The sequence below is a fragment of the Lepisma saccharinum genome, chromosome 6, assembly GCF_977018435.1.
Source record: "Lepisma saccharinum chromosome 6, izLepSacc3.1, whole genome shotgun sequence".
Lineage (NCBI taxonomy): Eukaryota > Metazoa > Arthropoda > Insecta > Zygentoma > Lepismatidae > Lepisma > Lepisma saccharinum.
This window is the reverse complement of record NC_139234.1, coordinates 50,422,276-50,449,553: the sequence shown is the minus strand read 5'-3', so window position 1 is coordinate 50,449,553 and position 27,278 is coordinate 50,422,276. Positions and strand designations below refer to the sequence as shown.

The following is a 27,278-nucleotide window of genomic DNA, read 5'->3' as shown; positions in this document are numbered from 1 at the left end:
GAATAAAACTGAACGTTATTCATAGTTATATTATTATGCACCTACCTTAGGCTTTTCCAGTTTTAAAATTATATTCTTATGTACTGGAAAATGCGAAATGTGGTGATGAATTATCAGTCACGTAGCCAGGGGCGAGGGCTTGGGCGGCTGAAGTCCCCTCCCTCCCGAAATACTACAAATACCTAATTTTAATAGTGTATAGTGGTAATTAACTTTACTTCCCTAGCAGGATTAAACATATTGTATAATAAGTTGTGATATACTGATAAAAAATTATTTTCACGGCTTCTCCCCAGCCCCTTCATTTTTTCGTCTTTAGATAGAGGCTGCTTGCTGGTAAGGGATGAGCCTCCCCCCGAAATAAAATTCTGGCTACGGGCCTGGAATTATCACACCTTTTTCCTTCTATTAAAGAACAAGTTCTTGAAGAGTGTATAGCACAAGGAATAGTCAACAGCGCAATTTGGGGTATACCTTTTTGGGGGGGGGAGGGGGCAGAACGTGAACCTCAGGTTTCAGGTCGCTTTTGGCTAATCGCGAAGATAAGGTTAAGCGATATGATGAACACCCAGGCCGAAATTCGAACCAGGGAGCAGAACTATAGGTTTTGTAAATACGGAAGCCGAGACCCCTGGCGCCTTAGCGCGCTGTGGTAACTAGACCTCTGACCAGTGATGCCAAAAGCACTGAAATTTCCCTTGGCACAGGGAAATTTGAGGGTGAAAAGGGAAAAGGGAAATTTAATGAAAAACAGTTAAAAACCAGCGAAATTTAAACTCACATTTTCGTTCTTTTAAAAAGTTCGAAAATATTTTCTTTTAGAGTGTACTTTTTCCAAATGAATAGTTAGCAACAGTGACATTTTTCAGTAAGTTTTTTTTCTCCCTGTTATAGATGACCTTGACCGGTCAGTCTTATATTTGTGGCGTTTCCTATATAGAAAGGCCTCAAAGCATGAGCCGCGCTGCACCTGGAAAGAATTTGGGACGCAATTTTTAACTTCTTTCCTTGTTCCATCCATCATTTCAGAACGTCTTTCTTTTTCCCCAGGAAAATTAGAAAATCGTAGATTACCCGATCCCACTTCGGTGCGCCCCTGTTATCTTCCCTTGTTCGAGAATATCTTTTATGATTTTCATAAATATTTAATAATAATAATAATAATAAAGTTTGTTCCTCAGGCAAAACAGGCGTCAAAAGAAAAATATTAACAGCAGGCCCCTAGCTAAGCTTTGACAATTGGTGGGTTTCAAAGTCCGACAATCATTGAGCCGCAGACAAAAATTATTTTCGTTTGGGGATTTTTTCAATACATTAGTGTTTTATTTAAAAATTCAAATGTTCATTTTAGGATAATTTTATTATGAAACTATGATCAGTTTCTAGTATTTTATTCAATGGGGGGTTTGAACCTACTAAACCCCCTTATATACGGTCCTGATTAACAGTTATAGTAATCCAAAGCTACAGCTTCAGAAGGGTTTTTAAAATCGAGGGAAATTTAGGTCGAAAAAGGAAAATTTTATACTGGTAAAAGGGAAATCCTGCATTCGAAGATTGGCAACACTGCCTCTGACTTTTAGCTTCTAAAAAGTGTGCTTTTAGGTTCCTAAAATAGGCTCTAAAAATTCTGAAATAGGTTCTAAAAACCCTAAAGCAGATTCAAAAAAACTTAAAATTCCTGAAAAATTCTGATTAGGTATAGTGACCGGCAATGAAAATGGGACACCTATATCCTGAAATATGCACTATCTTGCATAACGTTATGTGTGTTGCCTAACCCTACGGCGATGGCAGAACTTACCATTGGAAATTTGCTATTAAAATCCACTCTTCGCCGTATAGTTAGGCAAGAATCTTTTTCATGTTATCCACAGTCAAACTCCGTAATTTTGTCTGTGAGGATCATCTTATATGCTGAAAATAATCTTTCAACAAAAACATAGCCAGTGGTGCAAACTTCAATTTGCTTTGTTTCGAGCTTTGAAACATCACATGCACTTGGAGGAAGGGAAATCGGTATGTTTCAAACACGTTCGTCATTGAATTTTTTCGTGTCCAAACAAAGCAAGTGTGACATAAAAATCCTGTAAAACCTTCAAAAATATATAAACATCTAAAAATAGGCTTGATTTAGGCACATAAACCTAAAATAGGTTCTAACAAGCAAAATAGGTTTTTCTAGGCACTATAAAACTTCGTCAGGTTTTGTGTTTTATAACGAAACGCTGACATAACTTATTATTTCTTACATACCTATAAAGGAAAAAATAGGTTAAAAACCTAAAATGCGACGTCTAGTTATAACCTATATAAGTTATGCTATGGGAATGGTTTATAGAAACACCTTAAGAACTTTTGTTTACAATGCTACTCTTCTTACTACGCTATGGGAGAAGTTGAAGATCCACCGAACGCTAAGACCACCGTAGACATGAGGAAACGTCAGTTCGATAATTATTTGTATTATTTTAAAACGTCAGATATATGCTTGCGACACTGAGGGTGTATTAATCTTCTTCGAGGCGTGTTATGGTGGGAAGTAAAGCTACTCGCAACGCCATCTCACGTCTAAAGTTTAATTTCATGGCGAGTAACACTTCAAGGTTACCCTTGCACAATGCAATCGTATTCCATTTTTAAGCACAAAAATGACCTACAACGTGCTATAAGGACGCAAATCTTATCATCCATGACGCGACGAGACTGGTGGGAGAGAATGAAAGTGCAACAGGTAGCCAGAGAGCAAACACAGGATAAATTCCTGACTTCTGTGTACTTGCACTGCACAAAACTGAGCATGCATGTCTTGCGAAAGTTAGCGCGTTTGTCCATTAACGGTTAGGTTAACGCAGGTATTTCACTTACCGATGTAAACTGTCTCCATCTTTAGAATCTTGAAGGATGCCAGCTTGATCCGAATCACAGCGTCGACGGTGACAACACTACAGAACCATTCTAGCAGGACGCCTCAACCCAAGCTTTCAGGGAAACGAGACATCAAACACCAAAATAAACTCGTTATGGCAATCACGACGAAAGCAGGCATAAAAGAACTGCTTTAGGACAAACACCACAACACATTCACTCACTTGCACCGCACACAACAACATATAAACACCAAGATTCACTCGCAACAGACTCTCGTTTCGACTCTGTTTTCTCCCAGCACTACACTCCTCCCTGCTTGCGGCGTTCAACAAACAGTTGTCACGTGACCGCTATTCAAGCGCGCGGGGTCTCTCTTCCTCTCGCATGCTACGCTGTCGTCTGCTGGCCGAACAGCTGTGCACCTTTCCGAAAGATTCCCCTAAAAAACACAACCGCACTCGCTTTAGTGCGGCTTCTTTAATGGAAGCCACGTGCAGTGCCCAGTCATCATCACAAAAGTTATTGTTCCTTACAAGAACAGAGCCGTAACCAGCAATTTTAGCGCCCAGGACGAGAATAGAATTTGGCGCGTTATTCTCCTTACTCGCCTATTAAATATTCACGTAATAAGTTCATAGCAAAAATGATATCAATGTTATGTAAAGTGCAAGCACTGATGCAGAAATTTGAGATGCATCTTCATTAGGATTATTTATACCATGGGGTATTGAGTATGATTATTACGAAATACAGAAAACTGTTAATTCACAACAGTGGCGGCGATTAGGGGGCGTGGGGGGGGGGGTAGTCGCTCTCCCCCTTTTTGCCAGTTTTTGACGCCACACTGTATATATTGCTAATCATTGTCTACCAAGCAGCGGCGGCGCCAGGATTAATCATCTAGGTGTGCTGAGGGGGTACAGAAAGAAATTTAGGGGGTGGGATGTTGAAAATAAGAAAAACAGATACGCATGCAACCTTTCAAAACTGGGGAGGGGCAAGTGCAGTTTACTTTCCCTTGGTAGATAAGGTTTAGTATAGTGCGGGAGCAAAAATAGCAAAAAGCGGGGGCGCAACTGCTAGCCTAATCACCGCCACTGATTAACATAAATTACTGACTGAAATGAAATTGAAAGCAGCTGATTTTTTTTTCTTCAGTGTGAGGAAGAACAAGTAGGCGAAAAATAAACCGTGTATCAACAATGCAATAAAAAGAACAAGAAAAAACATAACTCACATTAAGTTATAGGCAATTATCGAAAACCACTAACATAGCACTTGAAGAAACAAAAAGAAGAAAAAAATCATAACAACAATGCTGACGAGAGGGGGAAAAAAACTGCCGCTGATCTTCAAAGAGGCTGCCGCCAGTACAGAGAAGCATATACTGCCTATATGCACTCTCTTAAAGTACTTGCCCGTTGCGTACAATAATAACGGTCTTACTTCAGTATCTAACATTCGGCGGTCAATATGACGACATGACATAATATGACACTCTAAGGGTTAGTGTTTTCAGTTGAATGTAGGTGGTGCTGAAGGGGGTGCGGACGAAAATCAAGGGGTGCTCAAGCTCCCCTCGCGTCCCCCTTCCCTGGTGCCGCCCCTGCTACCAAGAGAAAGTAAACTGTCATATTGTACCCCAAGTTTTGCCACCCAATCGCCGCAACTGATTCACAATTGAAAAAATTTGGAAAATTAAGGATGTGTTTTAAATACTATTATCCTAATTGAGTAAATTGCTGTAATTTGGGATCGTCCTGTTTAGCACGCAAATGCTGCAGAAAAAACACTCGGACGAAGTATATTTTATAACTGACAATATTAATCAACACTAACAATATTGTTTGTCTCGAAATGCAAAGACACTATGTTCCTTCCTAATCACTTCATCAAAACGCCAGGTATGTAATTCCCATTGCTGGCAGTTTCCGATATTTCCAACACCTTCGCACTATTAATCATTACTTAGTACCCCGTACATAACATTATCATAAGCATGCAACAATAACTGTTTTCAAGCTGTAAATATAAACTTGATGTGACTATTAAGCAAAAAGGTTCTAATGTAAGCAAGGATTTTTTTTAAAAAACAAATCTTTGCAAACTGTCAATGTATAAATTTTATAAGGCACGAAAACTTTCACATTGAGCAGCAACATTTTTATTATCATAACTTTTTACTGGTTGAAGATGCATCGAAAAAACCTTCACCATTGCATTTCTCGTGAAATTCTAGCCTGATTTGATATATCATATCACCCCCTTCCCATTTAAAAATTCTCAAGTTGAATTCAAGATGGCGGACTTCAAGATGACGGACTTCAAGATGGCGACTAGAGACCAGACATGCTCTGTCCACTGGGCTCCTTGACCATATTTTCATCGGTGACGTCAGAACTGCCGTAAACCTTTGCGTTTCAGAACTATTCGCTGTGGTACTTTTAGGTGCCTCACCCGGTATATCCTTTGCCTTTCTAACTGAGGCATTTATCCGTTCCGAAAAAAATGTTTCCTGGCCCAAGAAGATCTTAAAAGAATAACAACGATAACTTGACAATATCAATAAGACTTCCTGAAACGAATAACAGGTTTGGATTAATTGTAAAAGAGCAACTTTCTCACAGAAACGATCTTGTACGGTTCAGTACTTGAAAGGAAGTGAATCACATCGCGAGATATTTGTAGGACAAGTCGGACAACATAAAACGTAAAACATAGGCTTTATGAAAGTCTTAAATTCTTTTTCCTTCCTGTTGTATAGCGTGGACACTCGACTGAACCTTCCGGAAAGCTGCTCGAAAGTGTCGCGGAAACAGTGCATGTCCGCTGACGGGAAAGAAAACAGACAGGAAAAATTGACCTAGGTCTATGTAGGTCGTTAAATGATACGAACAACGCCCTTGATCACAAATAGGTGGCGCCACGTTCAATATAATGAAAAGGGGATCATTTTTCTAAATGGTTTGGATCATAACTTATTTTAAAATAAAGCAAATTTCGTTTCGGTATTGTAAAGTAACATTGTTATTTTTGATACCAAAACGGAAAATTAGAGGCACATTAGATTCAATTATATATATAAGTACCAGATATAATGTATTTCCTTTTTCTTTTGTATATCATCAGTTACTGTTGGGGACCAAGAAAATTATATTTTCTTTCACAAATTTAATTTGACTGGATGTAGAATATATAAATGAAGAGAGGTCTAAAACATTTTAAATGAAAATTTGATTTCATTTTTCTTTATTTAACGTCGTTTTCCTGCCACTTTTGCCAAATACATGAAATTGAAGGAATGCTCACAAAGAACGCCCAGGCATGCATTCGATTCGAACCCGCGACCTTTGGAGTACTAGCGCGCTGTGTTAACCGTTAAATGGAAATAACCAGGGCGTTATCATTACATTATTGTCTGCAAAACTGTAATGTACTTTACCATGTAACGTGCCATCATGGATGTCGACGTACTGAATTCAATTTTAAAATTTTAACCATTAAAAGAATGTAGTCAGACAGCCCAATTTAATTTAACATTTGCCTCAAAATCTAAGGCTAAATCTTAAGCCCCATTAATTCTGAAGTTATAAAGTGTCAAGTACTTAAGCTTTCTTGGTAATAGTGCAGGAAAACGTTGCGATCATTTTCACTTATCACTTCTTTGATATAATTAAGCAGTACGTGATTTTTGACACACCCTGTCCTTTTATTTTTGTCATTAAGTTTATTTCGTTGAGCAAGGATATTCACAGTAAAATATAATTCCCGAATAGTAGGCCACAATTTTTTTTATGGGTAATTAAAACAACTTGTAATGTATGGAGAAACATGCGAAATGAAATACAAGCATAAAAATTTTCGTAGTCTCACATAATGGCATAAAGTCGGGAACTTTGTTCTACATAAAAAGAAAAAAAATATTCCACCACTAAACTTTCTTTGTTTGGATTATTATATGTGTCATTCGTGGATCAGCAGTGTGCCTTCTTATCTGGGAGGAAATTTGTAATAGCTACAAACCTCTGCTGTTGGTTTACATAAATTGAGCACCGTGAAGCTGTGTACTGATCCACCATCGTATTTGAAATCATAGTATGGAACTAGTGCTGATAATGTCGCTTCGGGGTCCGGAGTTCGAATCTCATCCTGGGCATGTGTGTTCCTGCATCAATATCATCACATCACTCAGTGGCGAAGATATAGTACAAGCAATGCAAGCACTGCTTGCACAATTAAAATATTATTTAATGTACTTAACGTTGAGTGCATTATTTATTTTCTATCGCACTCGACTTCGCGAAATTTTACGGCCGCAAATTCTCTCCGCAGCCCGTTGGCAAGCAGCAACCTCTCTGCTTGCAGCCACTGTGCGGGAAACCAACGCTTCTCAAGTATCATATGGCGAAGGGTAGATGCTGGTGAGGTCCCCAAACCACTAATAAAAGCTCTGCTTTTCGGAGCTTTTCGGCTTCTCGAAAACACCCGAGCCAAGCAGAAAGCAGACACTACTATCAGAAAACATATAAGTGTTAACATGATCTCGAAGATGTATATTTGCTTTATTATAAACACAGAATTATTGAAATAAATTAATATAACTGTTCCAAATTCCATGTAGATAAACTTTAAAGCATTACTTTGAGTTTCAAGATTTGTAAAACGTGTCAATAATGTCGACGTTCAGGGATTAAGACAAACATGGTGTTCCGGCACAGGGGAGCGCTGGAATCTGCAGAACAGCTGGCTGTTGTCCGCTTCACACTTCTCTTGTCTCAAATTACAACGCACGCCAGTGTTGACAACTACCAAATAATTTACACTATATTTATCGTAAGTTTTCATACAAACAATGAACTGATGTTTTTTTTCGATAAAACGTATGTAAAAAAAAAGCAATGAAACTCTCTTCTGAGACCTGCAAATAGCAAAAACGTTAAGTCATAAATGCTATCCAACTCGAAATATTATTTTTATTAATATAATACATTATTAAAAAGAAGAAACAGCGCATGTTCTTCCTATTGTAATGGCCTATTATTCGAAAGCTTAATTAATTTTAAGCTTCAAGTCAGTTCTATTACTCCCCCGTGAACATTAATTTTTACAACGAGGTTGACATCACTTTTCTGTTAGCTTCTGAGCTTTTCGGAATATTTTCCATTTATGTGGGAAGAACGAGTGGTTGAAGTGAGTGTTCTCTTTTGTGAAACAAACATGAATATTTCAAATTTCGTACGGGAAGCTGTAAGTAATAGCAAGTATTTTATTATCAATAACGTGACAAGAATTTTGAACTTAGCAGTATGGCCGTTGAGAGAGGAGTTCATGGATATATTATTATTATTTAAAATGTCCTTTCTTTCCTAGAAAAACTGGGGCAATGGACTGTATAATTTATATACCCCCCCCCCCCATTTTTCGGAGTACTGCATTGCTTTCCTTCCTCTTAAGACCACGCTTCGCTACTGACATCACTCACTCTCGTCGTCGCGATTAGCCAAAAGTGGAAGAAAAGCGACGCAAAATAACCTAATTCAACCAATCATATTTTTCGAGGTTTCAGATATCTTTGCACTAGCATGTGCGTGTAAGTTTTTAGTAACTGGGGGGGGCAGTATCCCACCGTGTGTAAATTAAGATCTTCCTCCCCCTCACCAGTCTTCAATGATTTTAAACCCTGGGGGGATACAAAGGGAGGAAGTGCAGAATGTATTTAAATGCGATAGGGTGATCCACGTAAGTCTGGAGTTATGAGAGTGATTCAATCAAAAGTGCAAGAGCAAGTTCGTCGAACTTGAGCGACCGCATCCGAACAAAGGGCATTGGTATTCAAGATTCACACTAGCTGTCAAGTTGAGGAATTTTCATGTGACAGCTACGCAGATGTTGCATGACAACACTGTATCACAGTTTTCTTTGCAAAAAAAAAAGTTGGATGGAGCTCGTCTGCATATAACGTGACGGAAATATTTATATCTCCGCAAATTTGGCAACAGTGCAATTTCTGGACCATTACTTACGCCGTTTTTGTCCAATATTGTTCCCTAAAGTTCAGAGTATATTTTATCGTAAGGTAAAGGCAGCCCTTTCAAAAGAAACAGCAAGTTCACGGTCAACGTTATAGGTAATACAGTACCCCACTACACAGTTTCAACAAACGTCAGTAGATGGCAGCAGAAGTCACTCGCTTTTGATAGAACTGTCTCGCTGTGATTTCTAACTGCTTCCAAGCCATAGAGGCAGCTGGAATTTGAGCCTTTGGAAACAAAATAAAATCATGAAATGTATTGTCCAATATTGATTATTTCTATTGAGTATGTTAAATTTGTATCAGAGCAAAGAGATATGTAAGTGTAACACAAACTGATAATAAGATGGTTATCGGCATTTTACTGATAAACTGATTATGCTTGTATCGGCCGCTAACGATAGAGAACCAATTAATCTCTTCCATACCTAAAAAACAATGAAAATATAAATATTAATTTCTAGTTAAGAAAAATCGCAGGTAAATATTTTAATAAATGCAATTAAGCATAAATATTAACGAAAAGAGATTATAAAAATATACTAAAGGAAGAAAAATCGAGAGGGTGTAGGGTGTAAAGAGGGAATCACTCTGATAAGTAGGGGAAAGTGGGGAACTTTGCAACATGGGCACGTTGCAACAGTGCTTTTTCTGTTATGTAGGATGGCTCTACTGCGTTGCGCTTACTGTCGTTCCAACACACGTTGGTAGGTGTCTCTGATGAACCGTTCGTTACACCAGTTTTTCAGATGTTGTCAGAGTGGAGGAAGAAAGAAGAATTTTGAGGACGGTGAGTAATTTTTAAGAATCTCTTACAATTTTTAATACGCAATTCCTATAAATAACCACAACATGCGACATGTGGTCAATTGAAAGCATGTTTATTGAAGGTGTGGAAAGTGATATTGCTTTTTATGTTATGCAATTTTTGTGGAGGCAAGAATAGCTTTCGTAATCAAACATGTCGGTGAGGCAAGTTGCAACAGATGTTGCAACTAACCCCACAATGTTGCAAACTGCCCCATGACAGACCAGCGCTTGAATAAGATATTGAATGTAATTGTTCACTGTCCCGAATGTGATAAATAGAAATACAGTTTATTGTTTACTAATTTTACAATATTTTCAAGTAAAAGAAAAATGTGATCGCATATATTTAGTCCTATATTCAATAACCAACACACATTTTGAATTTTCACTTATTTATTCTTATACAAAATTACACGCACGTCAGTACGGCAAGAAAACACTATATTTCACTAAGTAGTGCTAGATAAATTGTGAATGAATTTTTGTTTATAATCATGTGCATGTAATTTCTACTAGCAGCACGAAACATTAATATTGTTATGCTTTCTGATATGGTCTCTTTCGTCTTGCAGATTTATTTTTAAAAGATTGTTCCTTCTTATGTTCCCGCCGAAACTATTGTTGTCGAATTGCTGTATAATTGTTGCCGTATTATTATTATTTCTATTGTTTCAGGTAGCCTGCAAGATGAGGAACTACAAGAGGAAGACCCAAAGGGGGACTACACCGCCTGATGTGATGGATAGAGCAGCAAATTTAGTCCTGGAACACGAAGATGACAAAAATGTCAGCATAAGACAAGTGGCTGCAGAGTTCAACATTCATTATTCAACCCTCTCAAGATACATACAAAAGAAGAAATTACAAGAAAGTGGTCCTCGTGAGGGACAGAACATAAGTTGTGGTTATGCGAAACCGTGGAAAGTGTTTTCAGAGGAAGAAGAGAATATCTTCAAAATGTACTTGCAGCGTTCCAGTGAGATTATGTTTGGACTAACACCACAGGAAGTGCGAAAATTGGCTCATCTCTGTGCAGTTAAGTTTGATATAAGTGCTCCTTCATCGTGGTCTGTAAACGGAATGGCTGGTATTGAATGGTTCAGGAGATTCCTACAGAGAAACAAAGATCTTTCGGTGCGCTTTCCTGAATCAACTTCTTTAGCACGAATGTCCAGTTTCAACAAAGAAAATGTGCGCATGTTTTTTGACAAAGTTTCCGAAGTTCTGTCCAGAAACAATTATTCATCCTCAAGAATTTGGAACATGGATGAAACTGGTGTCACAACTGTCATGAAACCAAATAAGGTTGTAGCTCGAAAAGGAACAAAACAGATTGGCATAGTGAGCAGTGCAGAAAGAGGTGAACTTGTGACAGTTGCAGTGGCAGTTAATGCTCAAGGGACTTTTATACCTCCAATGCTAATATTTCCACGTAAGAACTTTCGAGACCATTTCATTCGAGATGGCCCAACAGACTGCATTGGAGCAGCTACTGGTTCAGGTTGGATGATTGAGGAAACGTTTGTCCAATTCATTCGACACTTCATTTCTCAGGTGAATCCTAACGAAACCCCCCCCCCCTGTGCTTCTTTTCATCGATAATCACTCTTCCCATCTCAGCTGTGAAGCTTTAGATGAATGCAAAAATAATAATATTACCCTTTTGTCATTTCCTCCACACTGTTCGCATCGACTACAACCGTTAGATGTCAGTGTTTTTGGTCCATTTAAGAAAGTGTGTGGCCGAGCAATTCATTCTTGGCATAAGAATAATCCAGGAAAAACTCTTACAATCTACGACATACCACAGATAGTTAAAACAGCATTTTTGAATACAGTTACCCCTACCAACATAACATCAGGTTTTGTTCAAACAGGAATATTTCCCTCAATTCTGAGGTATTCCAAGAAAGCGACTTTGCGTCGTGTTTCGTTTCAGATCGACCAAATCCAGCAGGACAGGTAGATAGTAGGCCTCCCGTATCTGATAGTGATGACATAGTCCAAACTGCCAGATGCGATGCACTGCCAACTACATCATCTTCAGGTGATGTTCAAAATGAACATTTGCTTTCGCAAATTGAAATGCCGGGTCCAAGTGGCACACAAATGTCTTCAGTAGTGAGTAGACCTAAAGTTTCCTTCTCTCCTGAAAATGTTCGTCCATACCCAAAGGCTGAACCCAGGAAAACGACGAATCGTAAACGTAAACGAAGTGCCATTCTAACAGACACACCTGAAAAAAAGGCTTTGGAAGATGCAAAAAAGAGTAGTGCAAAGGAAAAGGGCAAGAAGAAAATTATGTGCAAGAAAACATTATTCCAAAGTTCTTGCAAAGAATATCACTGTTTAGTGTGTGGAGAATCCTACAAAGAAGAAGAAGACTGGGTGCAGTGCAAGCAATGCAAAATGTGGTCCCATTGGCTGTGCGCGGAGAGAAATCCTTATTATGTGTGCATTGATTGCAAATAGTGTCATTCAGACAACGCATAATCCCTGTTGCAACGTACCCCAAACACTGTTGCAACTTACCCCATGCATGGGGCACATAGCAATACTCGGACCTGCTTTAAATTAACAGACTTTTCTCACTTGAGGTTCAAAATTAAAATTTCATATTTGTTTCTTAAGTAGCCAAAAGATGTACCATTTCATAGCATATTTGTAACTTGTTCCAACTGTAACAGTTTTTGAATAAAAAAAATTAAACTGAAAAGTGTTGCAAAGTCCCCCACCTTCCCCTACGTGAAAACAAAATAACGAAACATCAAATCGAAAGAAGTACATGAAAGAAGTTTTACAAAATAAAACGTAAGGGAAAATATGGTTTCGCGAACAAATGCACAAAAATTTGAAAGACAAATTACAAGTTCATCAAGACAACTTTAGTCCACTTTGTGTTTCTTATCAGATTTCGCGTTACACCTAGGTTAATTCCGACGATAGGAACGAAGATGGAAATCATGACGTATATGTGATTCGTGATAAACGATCTAGGATTCTTGACTTCAACATCTTAACTGTCTGAAGGTGCAAGCACAGACTCACCACCATCAGCTTTAAGAAACGAACACATCTTGCTACAGTACTTAAGCAAAAATATGACCGTCTTTTGTTTACAACAGGGTAATTTTTTTGCAAATGTGGGTTGACGGAAGTTGATATGGCGTACACTAATTTTCAACGAGCCAATGACCGTACAAGGGGAGAGCAAATTAACAAAACGGTTTTGGGCTATTATCTGTTTATGGCTAGATAAGGTTTTCCCGTTATCTGCTTAAACCCTCCGAAAGGCAACTTTCCAAGCAGGGGGGATATTGTTGGTTTCATTTTAAAAATATAAACAGTGCTTGTGAAGAAACACGTATGCTACATGAAAGGAACGCGTGTTGAAAGCGTACAGTTGCACTATTGAAACTATTATTGGAAGATCTCGATAATTCGAATCAGAGAGGGCGCTGTTTTGGCACAATCTTGCATCATCTTGATTTCTAAACTCAAGACTTGTTCTTGTCTCGGTCTCGAAAGAAAAGTCTCGTTCTCGTCTCAAGTGTCGAGTACAGTACGTGATAAGAGAGGCGGTTGCCAAAGGAGGGACAGGGTGGGGTATCAGACGGAGCCTCCGGAACCAAGTTATATATTTTTCAGCAGGTATTCTGTTTGCATGCTTGCCCACCCTATCAAAACGTAATAATTGCATAATGAACTCGGCTATGCCTACGTGATTCGAAAGTCCGTGAAGCATTTATAAATGATAATATAGAATCCCTCTGTGAGGCTGTAGTCGAATTTTGAACCGTGAGGGAACGTTTTTCATTGGGGAGGGGGGCAAAATTCATCCTCCCATATTATGTATATCTAGTTATAATGTGGGGGCATAGGAAATTCTATTTTAAAACAGCACACACGAATTTCCTGTTTTTAATGCAAAATTTACATAAATACGTATTTTTCTTTATTTATTGATATTTTAAAAACAGGTTTTTAGACCAGATGACAATTCCAAAACATACAAAAGCTCTGGACCTTGCTCTAGAACTCATTTTGAATTTAATGCAATGGAAAAATCAGGAGTTCGTAACATGAAAATTGCGAACAAAGATACATGTATTCATTTTAATGCAGGGTGCGATTTAAAGGGCGGTGAGGAGGATTCCCGTCGTCTCAAACTGAGCCATCCCAGCCAGGAATAATCATCTCTCACTCAATGGATATGAATACCATATTATTAAATATATCATATACCTATAGAGTTCCAATTCATATCAGTTCATTTTAGAACCCCATAGCTATACATAAAAATATTGTTAACTATTAACTAAGTTATGACAGATGTGGACCACATAGTGCCTTTCAGAAGCTATGTATTTGGTATTTCGTCAAGACTTCTAGAGGGTGTATCACAAGAACTTTTCTAAACTAAAACTGTTTTTTAACGTATGTGTGGGCCGCTTCGTCCTTTAACACTTTGCGAGCGCTTCTTGACAGCTATAGCCGGACCCTGTGGCAGAGTGGTTAGCACATCGCGCTGCGACGCCAAGGATCCCGGGTTCGAATCCCGCTCGGACTTGGTTGTTTGTGAATGTCCATTCATCAATTTCATCATTTCAACACTCATCCCCTGTTCTGAAATTAACCAAGAGGCACAAAACGCGAAGTAAAATCAATCAATCAATTGACAGCTATAATGTTGTGTTGTCTTTTAAAAGAAATACCGAGTCGAGATAGTTCTCGATCAACTCGTAAGAGGTCTAACTTTTGTTTAATATTTGACAAAGTAATTATTTGTATGTAATTAGCTGTACCTTACGACGCTCTTCAAACACTGAAAACACTATCATTACATATATACAAAGGGACATGAAGTTTTCGTTTTAACGATAACATCGAAAAGTTGAGGAAAGCAAAGCAAAGTGTTTAAAATGTATTTGTGTAGGTAAAGGAGGCAAGTTTTCAGTGTTTCTGAATCGCGAAATAATTGGAAATATGCCATTTTCAGAATAAAAGGCACGAAATATGCAATATAAACTTCCGGGGTCTTCCCAGAAAGGCAAGTTTCGTAGGAACGGGACAATTTTCAGCGAGAAGTACCTATTGTGTTTCAGGGGGGGATGGGGGCATGTATGTGTGTGCACAAAACGGTATTTTAAGGTCTTGAGGTCGCAAAGGTATTTTAGGGAAATGTGATGTGTATGTATGTGTTCAAAGATTTGGTTGTTATCATTCAATAAAGATACGCCATTTTTTGTAATTAAAACTAAAATTCGTCTCAATTTAGGGGAAAATAAAACGAAAACTTCACATCCCTGATATACAGAACCGAAATCCTTCAGATCTCTGAGCAAGGCAAAGTTAGAGGAAAACCATTGCTCCAAAGAACACGAGACGAGACAGGAACTGTGGAAGTATTTCGTTTCGGAAAATTCAATTTAAAAAATTCATCAGGTAAGGTCAGTCATATACTCTTCTGATGCAGATTTATATGTTATCTTCGAATCGACGCAAACCATTTCTTTAGAAAAGTGTACCCCCATACGAAAAAGAGCATCGTCCTCAGCATGATTTTCTGAAAGTAAACTTTATCTGATTCCATCGTTCCACACAAATTTTAAACAATTTTCATCTTCTTAAGAAGATTTCCAAGAGCACAGGTCAATGAACTAACTAGTAGCACAATGTAGTAGAATAGGGTTACAATGGTTTGAATTCCTGTGGTAAGTAAGATAATGCTCGTAATCAATATGCACTTATTGTATTGAGCAATTACAAAATATGTTATTTTAACAGTAGCACCTTGGGTCATCAAATTATCTGAGGGGGTTACAAGGGGTACAACTGGGATCTACAATGTACCCCTGTAATCCCCCCCCCCGGTTCCTGTGCCACTGTGCGATGCAATCTGTTCTTTGCATTGTTCCTGCGTTGCCAAATTGGGCAGGACTGTCAAAGGGCACGATTGAAGGAGAACCGTGGGGAGAAGACAATTGACTTGCATTATAATTCGCGAGTTTGCCGGAGGCATTCTTATTTTGGTTAAGTTTTCGAATACCTTACATTCTAATCTAACTTAAGTCATGAACGAGATGTCGGTCTCTTACAGGAAGTCTCAGTACCAGCCATAGGGGAGGCGTCCGGTCATCGGAAGATGCGGCGATGACCAAGCAAAATAATAAAAATATTGCATTTTATAGAAGCAGTAAAAATAATAAGTCAGAATACTCGCATATTTGTGCGAAATAAGCCAAGCGACAGCATGAAACAGCTCGAAATACGCAAGAGATTCGCAAATCTTAGCGCATCGAAATGAGGCTTCAGTACTACCCCTCGCGCCGAACCCTCCCGCCAAGTTTCCTATTGAAGGCAATGGTGTTCGTCGGCCCAGCTCATCGCAGAATGATGCGAATCTCTCTGGTCTCTGACGATGTCGAGAACAGCCGAACGCTACCGAACAGCCAGACAGGTCCAACGACCTGTACTTTCCACCACTCTTGAAGGTCTGGGTCATAACAGGCCTTTTTTTCAGCCCCCATCCCCATGTTTACAGCCACGGTAGGGTTTGTACGGAGTCTTCAAGATTCTTCCGAGTGGCGTGCTCAAGGAGGTGTGGTAAAGATCATAATTCTGTTTAGGCTCAATATTCTTTGAAAAAAAAGGAGAAAGATGGCAAAATGAGGACTTCAGGAATGAATACTAAAAAGTACACGTAAACCCCCCTCTTCAAAAATCCTGGGCACACCACTCGAATGTCTGCTATTTCCACTCCACACATTAACCGATATGAATCTGCTTTTTATTATCAAAACAACAATTGGCGGCGAACCATAAAGGTTCTTCTTACCTTTCAACGCAACAATTGAGGTGTTTGCATTTCAGTTTCCACCATATTTAATAATTCTCGTCGTATGAGATAGAATTATGTGTCTTTTGTAGTCGTAAGGTCTGTGGTATGAGCTTTTACATTGAATTGGCAATGACCTTGGCGTTTATCGCAGATAAATATTGTGTGTCCCCCTCTCTCCGTTGAAAGATAGACCCTGACGTTTGGCAAATCTTGCGATGACTACGTAAAAATGTCACGCTTCGCCACTGGTACCAGCTTTAATCGAAATAACTGAATAACAGTGACACTCGGTGAATCCTGATTATCGGATAATCTTAAGTCGCCAAGATCCCGGGTTCAAATCCTGGGCGTTATTTGTGAGTATTCCTTCATCAATTTCGTCATCACTCATCATCATGGTCGCGATTAGCCAAAAGTGATTGAAAGGGACGTACTAACAAAATAGGGAAAAAAGCCAGGACAACGTGAGTTGTAGAGCTCCCCAAGATGGCATTGTGGTAACGCCGTCGCCTCCTTGTAATAAAGGGGCTCCCGATAACCTCCCACTTTAAACTGTAGTTTTAGTCCCGATTAGCCTATCTGAGCATAAAGTGGACTCAAACTTTGAAACTCGCTCTCTTTGGAGTTCATCATGCCAGTAGGAAAGTATATCCTGCCATGCCCTAATTACCTGTGTATTTCGGGCTGCCTAACTCTAAGGGGTTGGTGTAAAAAACTAGAGAAAACAATGATTGATATGCACGTCCAGACAGACCACAAACCTCGGTACTTCCTAAGGTACTAAATAACGCTTTCAGTAGCCTTGAACATACTTTATGCATCTCTGCACTGTTATGGGGTTAACGTTAAGCTCTAAATCAACGGTGGATACGTAAAACATGAAGTTGATTTGGAGTTAAACTTGTAAATAATAGATACACACGTAACACATATGTATACGTAGTTGCTATAATGTTAAACTTATAAATAAACGGTAGATGGGCAACACATAAAGTTACTTTGGGGTTAAGCTAAACGGTAGATTAGCAACGCATGAAGTTGTTTTGGGGTTAAGCTTATAAATCAATGAAGTGATACGCAACTCACGAAGTTGCTTCGGAGTTAAGCTTGTAAATAAACGGTAGATGGCAACACATGAAGTTGCTTTGGAGTTAGGCTTATAAATAAACGGTAGATAGGCAACACACGAAGTTGCTTCGGAGTTAAGCTTGTAAACAAACGGTAGATAGCAACACATGAAGTTGCTTTGGAGTTAGGCTTATAAATAAACGGCAGATAGGCAACACACGAAGTTGCTTCGGAGTTAAGCTTGTAAACAAACGGTAGATGGCAACATTCATTGCTTTGGAGTTGGCTTATAAATAAAGGTAGATAGGCAACACAGGAAGTTGCTTCGGAGTTAAGCTTGTAAACAAACGGTCGATGGCAACACATGAAGTTGCTTTGGAGTTAGGCCTATAAATAAACGGTAGATAGGCAACACACGAAGTTGCTTCGGAGTTAAGCTTGTAAACAAACGGTAGATGGCAACACACGAAGTTGCTTCGGAGTTAAGGTTGTAAATAAACGGTAGATAGGCAACACACGATGCTGCTTTGGGGTTAAACTTTTAAACAAACGGTAGATTCTAAACATGAAAATTACGCCGATTAAAGAACTAGAAAATACAGCATATAGAATGCTAACGTCAGAAAACACTTTTCTTCATTTGTATTATGATGACACTGTGATTCAAACCAAAGATTGGCATTTCTTAATAACAGTGAAACAATGGATGATACTTACTGTGCCAATTTTTTTCGACAATTTGCATCGCCTCCTGTAGTTGCAATTTCGTAGGTGTGCGTGGGGGAGACAAGGCCATCTCGATGCAATTCCAGACACTTACACGCACTTACACACATGAATATGCACTTATCTCTTCCTGTAGCGCCTAGTAAAACACTACACTTGTATCGTTGTTCCAGCTTTGGAAACTTGGGGACATAACTGTGCACAGATGTTGCACCTTCCAAAAAAATGGAAGAAAGTGGACGAACAAGGGTGGCATTCACAACTGTCTCACATCAGCAGGATTGAAGAAAAAACATGTGAAGAAGGCACTGAATGGAAGATTGTAGAGAACACGCACAAGAACAAGCTGGGAAGCACAGAGCAATAACGCACGTTCCTATCAAAAGGTGCACTTTCACAGCAAGTCAGTATCCACTTCGCAACTCCTGTTTTGACTTTATCGTTCACTTGACCCCCAGCACTCCTTTATCTCAACACCGCCCCTTTTCGACGACAGAGCGCTCTGCTTGTGCTGCCTTGATATTTCCGACCGTTTTCTTATCGACACTGGAAAGAAAACGTACCACATCACAAAACGCCACGAGCAACATGATGTAGAGAGAGAGATTTTGCTGCACCTAAAACTCATCCCACACATAACAACGCGGAGCAAGACCTGTACAACGTGGAGGCGTGGCTAACCGGTGTTGCCGGTTTTTTCTTACTTCATTTTACGAGGGAAAAAAGGATACTCCTTGTGGAGGATGACATAAGTGCTTGTAGTCTTCAGTGATTTTAGCTTAAATAAATAAACATGTGGAGATCGACACTATAAGTAGTCAGAAGTACTGGAGCAAAACGCCTAAGTTATAACTGGACATTAGGTTACACCAACATAAAATGCGAGAACCTTCAGAATGTGCATGTCACTTCAGTATCAGTGGCGGATTACTGTCCCGGATGGAAGGGAAAAACCTTGTTTTAGCTGTCCCCCAATAGGTTCAATGAAGGTTTGCTCTTCGATTTAGCAAGGTCGCCCTCAGGGGGGGGGACAGCAGTGCTTAAAGTGGGGGAAACGTGTAGTAGCGGTACTTTCCTCCAGTTAAGAGAATTCTCACAATTCATCCCCAGCAGTAGGATCTGCTGTGTCTCACGACCCAACTATTCCACGTTTTCACGCTACAGTTTCGCCATTTAAATTGGTCTTTCCAGATACCTCGCGCGGGGCGGCAGGTGCCCCACTTACATCCCCCTCTTGGGGCGCCCTTGATACTTAGGTAGCTTTCAGACCGTAGCGACACGGATCACTTCGTTGATTGATTGATGTGGTTTATTTTACTTCACTTTTCTGTAACTTTTGGCTAATCGCGAAGATGAGGATAATGGATGATATGATGAAATTAATGAAGGGACACTCGCAAAGAACACCTCCGCCCAGGCCTGGATTCAAACCCGTATCCCAGGCGTCGTAGCGCGCTGTGCTAACCACTCCGCCACGAGTTCGGTACGTGTCGCTTGAAAACATGCAGGTTTTCGTACCGAAATGATACGACGAGCTGCACGTGTCGTTCGGATTGGGCCATTTCTTCATGGCGTCGCTTCGGAGGGCCGGACTGGCCCACCGGGAGACCGGGCAAAATCCCGGTGCGCCCTCTCGTCTCGGCGCCCTTCCGAAAACACGAATTCGGTGCCTTTTTATCTACTGCTCTCAATTGCTCACAAATATTTTTTTCTGTGCTCACCTGGACTTCCACAAGGGAAGCTTAAGGGCCGAGCGATCCGGGCGACTGACCTCTGGAAGGGGGTGCACAATCGGGAAGTTCTCCTTTGACGATAGCACCAAAACTTCATTTATGATTACATAAGCGTGGCTATTTGTTTGTTAGTTTGAATTAATTTTTAAGTCCACTTTATATACAGAAAAGATAATCGGAACTGCGCCTATAGGTGGGTTTCATGTGACGTCAGGATTCGCAACGGCGCCATGTTCGCGGCCAAGTTGCTTGTCGTCTGCAAGGAAAAACCCACCACACAGCGTTCGTTACACCTGCGCCAACTGTACGTTTGTTAGTACTGTGTAAAATGTCGGTAACATTGCTTAAAATTAATGACAATGTCGTGCCATCTGGAAATAGCGGTAATTTTTCATATGTTCAAACTCTTTGCGCAATCGGTGCTCCTTTGACGTAGTGCACCAAAAATTCAACCTCACTTCCACGTAGTACACCCTGGACTGCAGACTAACGAGGCTCTGGCGACTGGCCCCATGGCCAGTATAATTCTGTGTCGTCCTGTGTTTTGTCCTCATTTGTGCTGAGCGCCCTTTTTAGCCTCAGCTTTTACCCAAGGTAAGGACATTTTAGTTTTCAGACACGCTTTTATTTTTGTTATGATAAGGGGCTGGACCCCGTATAGTGTGCCGGGTGCAAAATAGCCTCAGTGCTGACGCACCCAAAAAATAAAATTAATTCAAATTCTTTGCGCAATCGTCAGAAAATGGAGAAAAAGCGAAGTTTTGCGGTGTAGATCCAAATGAACTGGACAACAACGAAATTAAAAGGGATCTAAACCTTTGGTCAACTGTAGTTCACGTGTGCTTATTTACTTAACCCAGCTACCTGGAATCAATTTGTTTTCGTATTTATTAGTGGTTAGGATTCTGATTGAAACATTTACATCCAGTAAAGATTAACTGTAAATTCCAGGATTCCGCCATTATCGTCTCTGTTTTCTTTTAAGGTTTGTTGAAGCACTGTAATGTAAAATATTGAGGTTTCAGTCATTGCTTTAACAATTTCGGATATGCGGTCTCCGTGGCAGCGCGCTACGAAGCGTGGGGTCACGGGTTCGAATCCCAGCCTAAGCATAGGTGTTCTTTATGAGTTTCGCTTTATCAGTTTCAACATATCACTCAGCCTCGTCTTCACGATTAACCAAAACTGGCAGAAACGCTAAGTAAAATTAACCAAACCAATCAATCGATTTGGGATAATTTGATATCAGTGGGTTTTTTTTCTGACAGTACACAAAGACTACTAGCGGCACCCTCTCTCTTGGATCGAATAAAAATTAATAACAGTTTGTGTTAACGAACGAAATATAATACATAACCACGTACGAACGTACAATTATCAAGATGAATTAAACTTTGAAAATTGTCATTTTTATCGTCAAACTTGTCGGAAATATCAGCACCTTTCTACCAAAAAACAAGGAAACACTATTGCAAGTATGATTAAACACACCAGTTCGATCCATTTGTACTAAAAGTCACAGACAAAGGTGGCATATGAACTTACCTGAGAGGAAATGCTCACTGCATACTCTGTAATGTTCGCTTTGTTCATTAATGTTGACACGATTTACTTTCGCCAACCAGACGACGCGGTATCTTCTCATCAACAATTATCGAGTCTCGTGCCCTGAAGCGCACCTTCTGTTCTTTCTCGGAAAATTCGAGGATAAACATGAGTTTCTGTTAAACAACCGAAAACTACACAGTACCATCGTAAACAAGGTTGAAATTTCCCGCCCACCCGCTTGAATTCCGTATGTTTACATAAACCGGCCACAATCATGGCTGCTTAATCCCACAATGCAACAGTTTGTGACGTAGGTGAAACACACCTATAGTTTAAAGTGGAATCCGGACCATTATGTGCCTCCATCTGGTGCGTTGCTAAAAAGTTCGATTAATTGAAGTTACTACCGGCCTACTGCATAATATATTAACAGTATATAAACTAACAACTCACAAAGAGCAATATCAACATGTAAATAAAGTACGATAACATTCTGCGCTACAGTATATAAATTACTATCATGCGAGTAAATACTACTACTACTACTACTATCCTACTCTATCAGTGGCGCAACCTCGGACGGAAATCAATTCTGGAGGTGGGGCAACATTGAAGTAGAAAAAAGCAAGACTAGCAGGACAAATGGATTTTCAAGATGGAATTAGATTTCAGGCCAAGGGCAAGTTCAGAACCGTATCTAGGGGGCGGCGGGAATCAGACCTGGGAGCCTAACTAAACGAAAAAAAAATGTAAAAGAGAATACCATGGCGTCCCCGTGAAATTATTTGCGCCCTATTAAATTGATATTCTTTTCGGTTTGCAAAAAATTGGATTTAAAAAATGTCTTGCTAGCTTCGCTCACAATATGTACGTGTCATATGTTCAAAACGGATTAACCGTTACTCCTTCTATATCTATCTATCTGGCTTCATTTCTTTCCATCTGTATTTTTTCCTTCTCTCCGCCTCCCTCCCTCCCCGTCTTTATTTCTCTATCCTATTTTCTATCCATCTTTCTCCTCCTCTCTTTCTCATGCGCTTTTCCACCTGCTTCTTCTTTCTCTCTATTCGCATACACCCCCACCCACACACACACATTTTCTTACCTTCTATCTCTTTCCTTAGTTCTTCCTTTCTCTCTCCCTTGCATTATTTCTATGCCTTTTCTCTCTATCTCTCTCTTTCTCGAGCTTCTTTAATTTCTTTCTCTCCCTTGCCTTTCTCGTCGAATTTCTTTTGAGTTTTGATCCTCCTTGGAAAGTTTTCTGCCGGCGCCGTCACTTTTTAGTAATTTTCTACACGTTTGTATATATTATTTCGGGTTTTCCGATGACAGCAAGAACGAGAAAACCGATTACCAACTCGAGACGAAACGAGACAATATTCCCCGTTCATGAGACGAGACTGAAACAAGCCTCGTCTCACCTCGATGCCATCCCTGCACCCAACTTTTATAGAGTCTGCATTCTTACACGCAGACAAAGACAAAAGGTACATACAGGCTGTATTAGGCAAACACGTCTGTCTTATCAATAGAAATAAGCGTCTTCCGTGAAATCGGGGAAGGATCTGCAATTCCTCGAAGAAGGCAATTTCAAGTTCTTCCACTTGTTTCCTGTCAAACAATGTTCTTTCTATCTTGTATCAACAACATATTTGAATTCATGTCTTTGGCATGCGATAGTAGATTAGACAATGGAAGACAGTTCCGTGCATCAAGAGAAGATGGAGTGATATTTAAAGATGCAGATTAAAAGTTAGTGTTCAAACAAAAATGCTGAATTCAATCCTAAAAATAACATAAATAAACACGGCATGAGATAAATGCAATTACACTTACGATTATTTTCTGTAGTAAAGAATGGATCCTTCTCTCTCTTGTATATTTTTTGTGTATGCTAATTTAAATTATTTACCTCTCATGCTGCTCCCTACCTTCTCTTGATTTTTGCATCACAATTTCATCGGCTCAATTCTTGTTTCTCTCTCAGTTGTCTATGTTTTTATTTTTAATATTTTATAATAATATTTAAAGATATTAAAAGATCCATAATATTAATAAACAATAAAATGCACGTTGTTTCTTTTTTATCTGCAGTAAGCTGTGCGTAGTGGTTAGCACAGCGCGCTACGACGCCAGGGGCCACGGGTTTGAATCCCGGCCTGAGCATGGGTGTTCTTTGTGAGTGTCCTGTCACGTGCCAGTTCCGACGACACAATGAAAAATGAAAGGAAGAACTGTTTCCCGAGAGCAACGATAGATAGCAGCGTGTCATATAAAGAAGAGCAGAGCTCATTGTAGAAACTAGGAGCGGAGAAGAGCGATTATATATATTATAGCAAATGCAAAATATATAAAGGAAGAGTAAAAAAATTATAGATGGAGTGAATAAAATTTGTATATAGCCAATTAAGATAATTAAGAATATGCTCGTATATGAAATAATTAGGAAAGTTAATAAGTGAGCAAATGAATTCACAAATTGTATCTCCCTTTTGATCCTAGTGATCAAAATTTGATTCAATACCTCTGGCGAGGAGAACATCGTCAGCTTTTGTGTTTGTCCGTCCCTCGGTGGCGCTGTGTTCAATTAGACGCCCCGAAGCACTTACGGTTGCACTTCTTATTAGACGCACTGGACCATAGGCAGCGCTTGCTGTTAGCGATCGTGGGCTATTCCCCTTTCTGGTCGTTACATAGGAGGTGGCGCTACTGTCAGTTTAGACGCCCCTAATATTTCTATAAGTATAGCTTGTGTCGTTTGTACAATATCAAAGAAGCGAAGAAAGGGAGCGCATACTATATGTAAGAAATAAGATTACGCTTTAAAAGGAAAGACAATAAATTAGAAGAAAGAAAAGAAGAATAAGCCTTTTCCAAAAATAGGAGAAAAACAAGAAAAAGAAGCCTTTTACCAAAATAGAAGGAAGAAAAGAAGAAGAAGCCTTTTCACTAATCAACGATAGAAAAGAAGAAGCCTTTTCCCTAATCAAAGATAGAAAAGAAGAAAAAGCCTTTTCCCCAAAATTGTGAGAAGAAGAAGATTTCCTTTCAATGATACATATATTTATAAGAAGAATATAACCGACGTAAATTTGGAATCAGCATATATATATATATATATATATATATATATATATATATATATATATATTTTTTTCAGAATATAGATCCGCATTTAACTATATCCTCTTGGCTATAAAACGCTTTCTTATTTGGAATTCTCGAATAAAGAACCTATCCCCTGAGATTAAGATATTTCTATAGCCGTGGTAAATAACATTTAAGTACGTAACCCCAGGGTCGTAGCATTCCCTTCACCAATTTCATCACACCATCACCCATCCTCATCTTCGCGATTAGTCAAAAGTGGCAGATAAGCGAAGCAAAATAAGCCAAATCATTTATTCATTAATTCCAGTAAGCTATGAAACATATTGCATTTTTGGCTGCCCCTTCGAGGTTCACGGACTACAAATTAAGAAACCGCTACTATGGACAGTTTTTATTCTGACGCTCGCTACGCACAATACTGCGTGCGCTTACGCAAGCCGTGATGATGCCTCTCAATTACCTAGTTTCCTCTTACTCTAGACTTCCTGGATCTCCGTGAGCAACAAACATGACAACAACGTTTCAAGCAGCGTGTTTGTGGGTGCGTTGGTGGGTGGGGGAGCAGTACGTAGTCCATATGCGTGCGCATGATACTACTATCTCCGTAAATAAACATGACAGGTTAATCTTTTCGACTGTTACGTAACTTTGCGTGTCGTAGACGCATTTTACTGAGACAGAACTAAACTGTACTGGCTGTCGTAAAATACACACGCATCCATATCACACCAAGAGCGCGACGCAACCATATCACACCATGAGCGCGGAGTTCTTCGAAATGCTTTCCACGATAAACTGTCACCCCTCATGTAGTGGCAGTCTCTTTACAGGCGAGATCGTTGAGGATATCAGACGTCCAGTGTTGTCGGGATTTGGAAATGTCCCGCTTTTATTCTTAGCACACATTCATGCTTTTCAAGTGCAAGAATTGCGTGTTATTAGAAACAAAACAAACAAACAAAAGAGGAATACAAGTGTTTTGCTTATTTAAATTTCATGCTAACACATCCAACTTCCTTAGGGGTGGTCCAGACTCCCACCCTCTCTCCTCTAAATTAGGGATGGTTACAAAATCCATATCCGGATTCTAAATTATCCGCTATCAGTTTCGGATGTAACTGATAATCCGGATATTCGGTTTTCAAATTATCCGATATCCATTTCGGATGTAAGTGTAACAGATAATCCCAATATCCGGATAATTCGAATATTCGGATAATATGTATATTGGGATAGTCCGAATATCCGGTGAATTCAGATATCCGGATAATTCTAATATCCAGATAGAACAAAATCCGTGCAGTGAAATACAAAAACGACGAAAAAATAATGTGTGGATAGCCCGTAAAACGGATAAATGATAAAACTGTCCGGATAATTCACATATCTGGGCATTTCGGATAATCCGGATATACGGATAATTAGAATATCCGGATAATTCTGATAATCAAAAAAATCGGATAATTAGGATATCCGGATAAAATTTTATCCGGATTTGGCCATCCCTACTATAAACACGACCTTGGTAGCGACCAATCACGTTCCTCTTCATAAATTAATGTGGCAACATTGCTCGAAAGGGAGGCGTGTCTGCATATTAATGTCATCATTTTTTTTCTTTCTAGTAGTTTCCGAGTTGACAGGCGAATACGACCGTTATTTAAAGTGATATTTTTTTTATAACCTGTGCCTTACAGGAAATTTCCTTGAGCAACCGAGATCTAAAAACAGTCTAGAAAGGTAAATATTTAGAAACACCTATCTTTGATCACAAGTCTACACGTGCTCACATAGTTGATACGCAGAGCAGAATAAGATCCATCTGTGCATCTAAAAGCCACAGGTTGGCCACACATCTGTATCGCAGTGTTTCCAACCCAAAATATCAACATCTACTAATTTTTTTAGGTGCGCTCTACGTCTGTGGTCACGATTCTTCTTTTCTCTTTTTGTTTCTCTATTTCTATCTCCGTATCCTCTCTCATTTTTCCTGTTTCTCTATCCATTTCACAATATTTCTTCTTTAATTTTATTTCTCTGCCCATTTCTTTCTCTGTTTCTCTGTTCCTCTTTATTTCGTTTATCTCCTTCCATCAGTTTTTTTATAAATTTCTGTTCCATTTTTTCTAAACCTTGTCGACTAAAAATAACACACACGAACACACAGGGGCTAAAAAGAAAGATAACGAAAGGTTTGGAAAGAATGAGATAGAAATTGATAAATTTAGATAGAAGTAGTCAGAGAAACAGGGAAGGAAGTAAAGAAAAGATAGAGAAACAAGAAAGAGAGAGAGAAGCAGAGGAATAGAGAAACAAAATTGAAAAGGAAAGAACAAAGAAAGAAAGACACACGCAGAAGAAAGAGATAGAAAACAAGAAAGAGAGAGAGAGAAGCAGAGAAATAGAGGAACAAAATTAAAAGGAACCGAAGAAAAAAAGAAAGACACACGCAGAAGAAAGAGAGAGAGAAGCAGGCTAATCGCAAATACTGTATAAGGATGAGTGGTGATATGATGAAGGGACACTCACAGAGGAT

The 27,278-nt window shown here is 39.3% G+C and overlaps 1 protein-coding gene across 16 annotated transcripts in view; it reads right to left on the bottom strand.

Moving 5' to 3' along the window:
• The window catches only part of Dys (Dystrophin), a 1,073,030-nt gene that overhangs the window by 1,008,363 nt on the left and 37,389 nt on the right, over positions 1–27,278 (bottom strand). For 3 of the 16 annotated variants that reach the window (XM_083123866.1, XM_083123867.1, XM_083123875.1), the window contains exon 1: positions 18,339–18,741. The exons of 1 other annotated variant lie outside the window; for it this stretch is intronic. In XM_083123866.1, coding sequence (XP_082979992.1) covers positions 18,339–18,417 — 79 coding nt within the window. In that variant the 5' untranslated portion in view covers positions 18,418–18,741. Of the gene's footprint in view, positions 1–2,868; positions 3,181–18,338; positions 18,744–27,278 lie in introns of those variants that run through there. 12 more of the 16 variants (XM_083123869.1, XM_083123870.1, XM_083123874.1 and 9 more) reach the window with 7 other exon arrangements.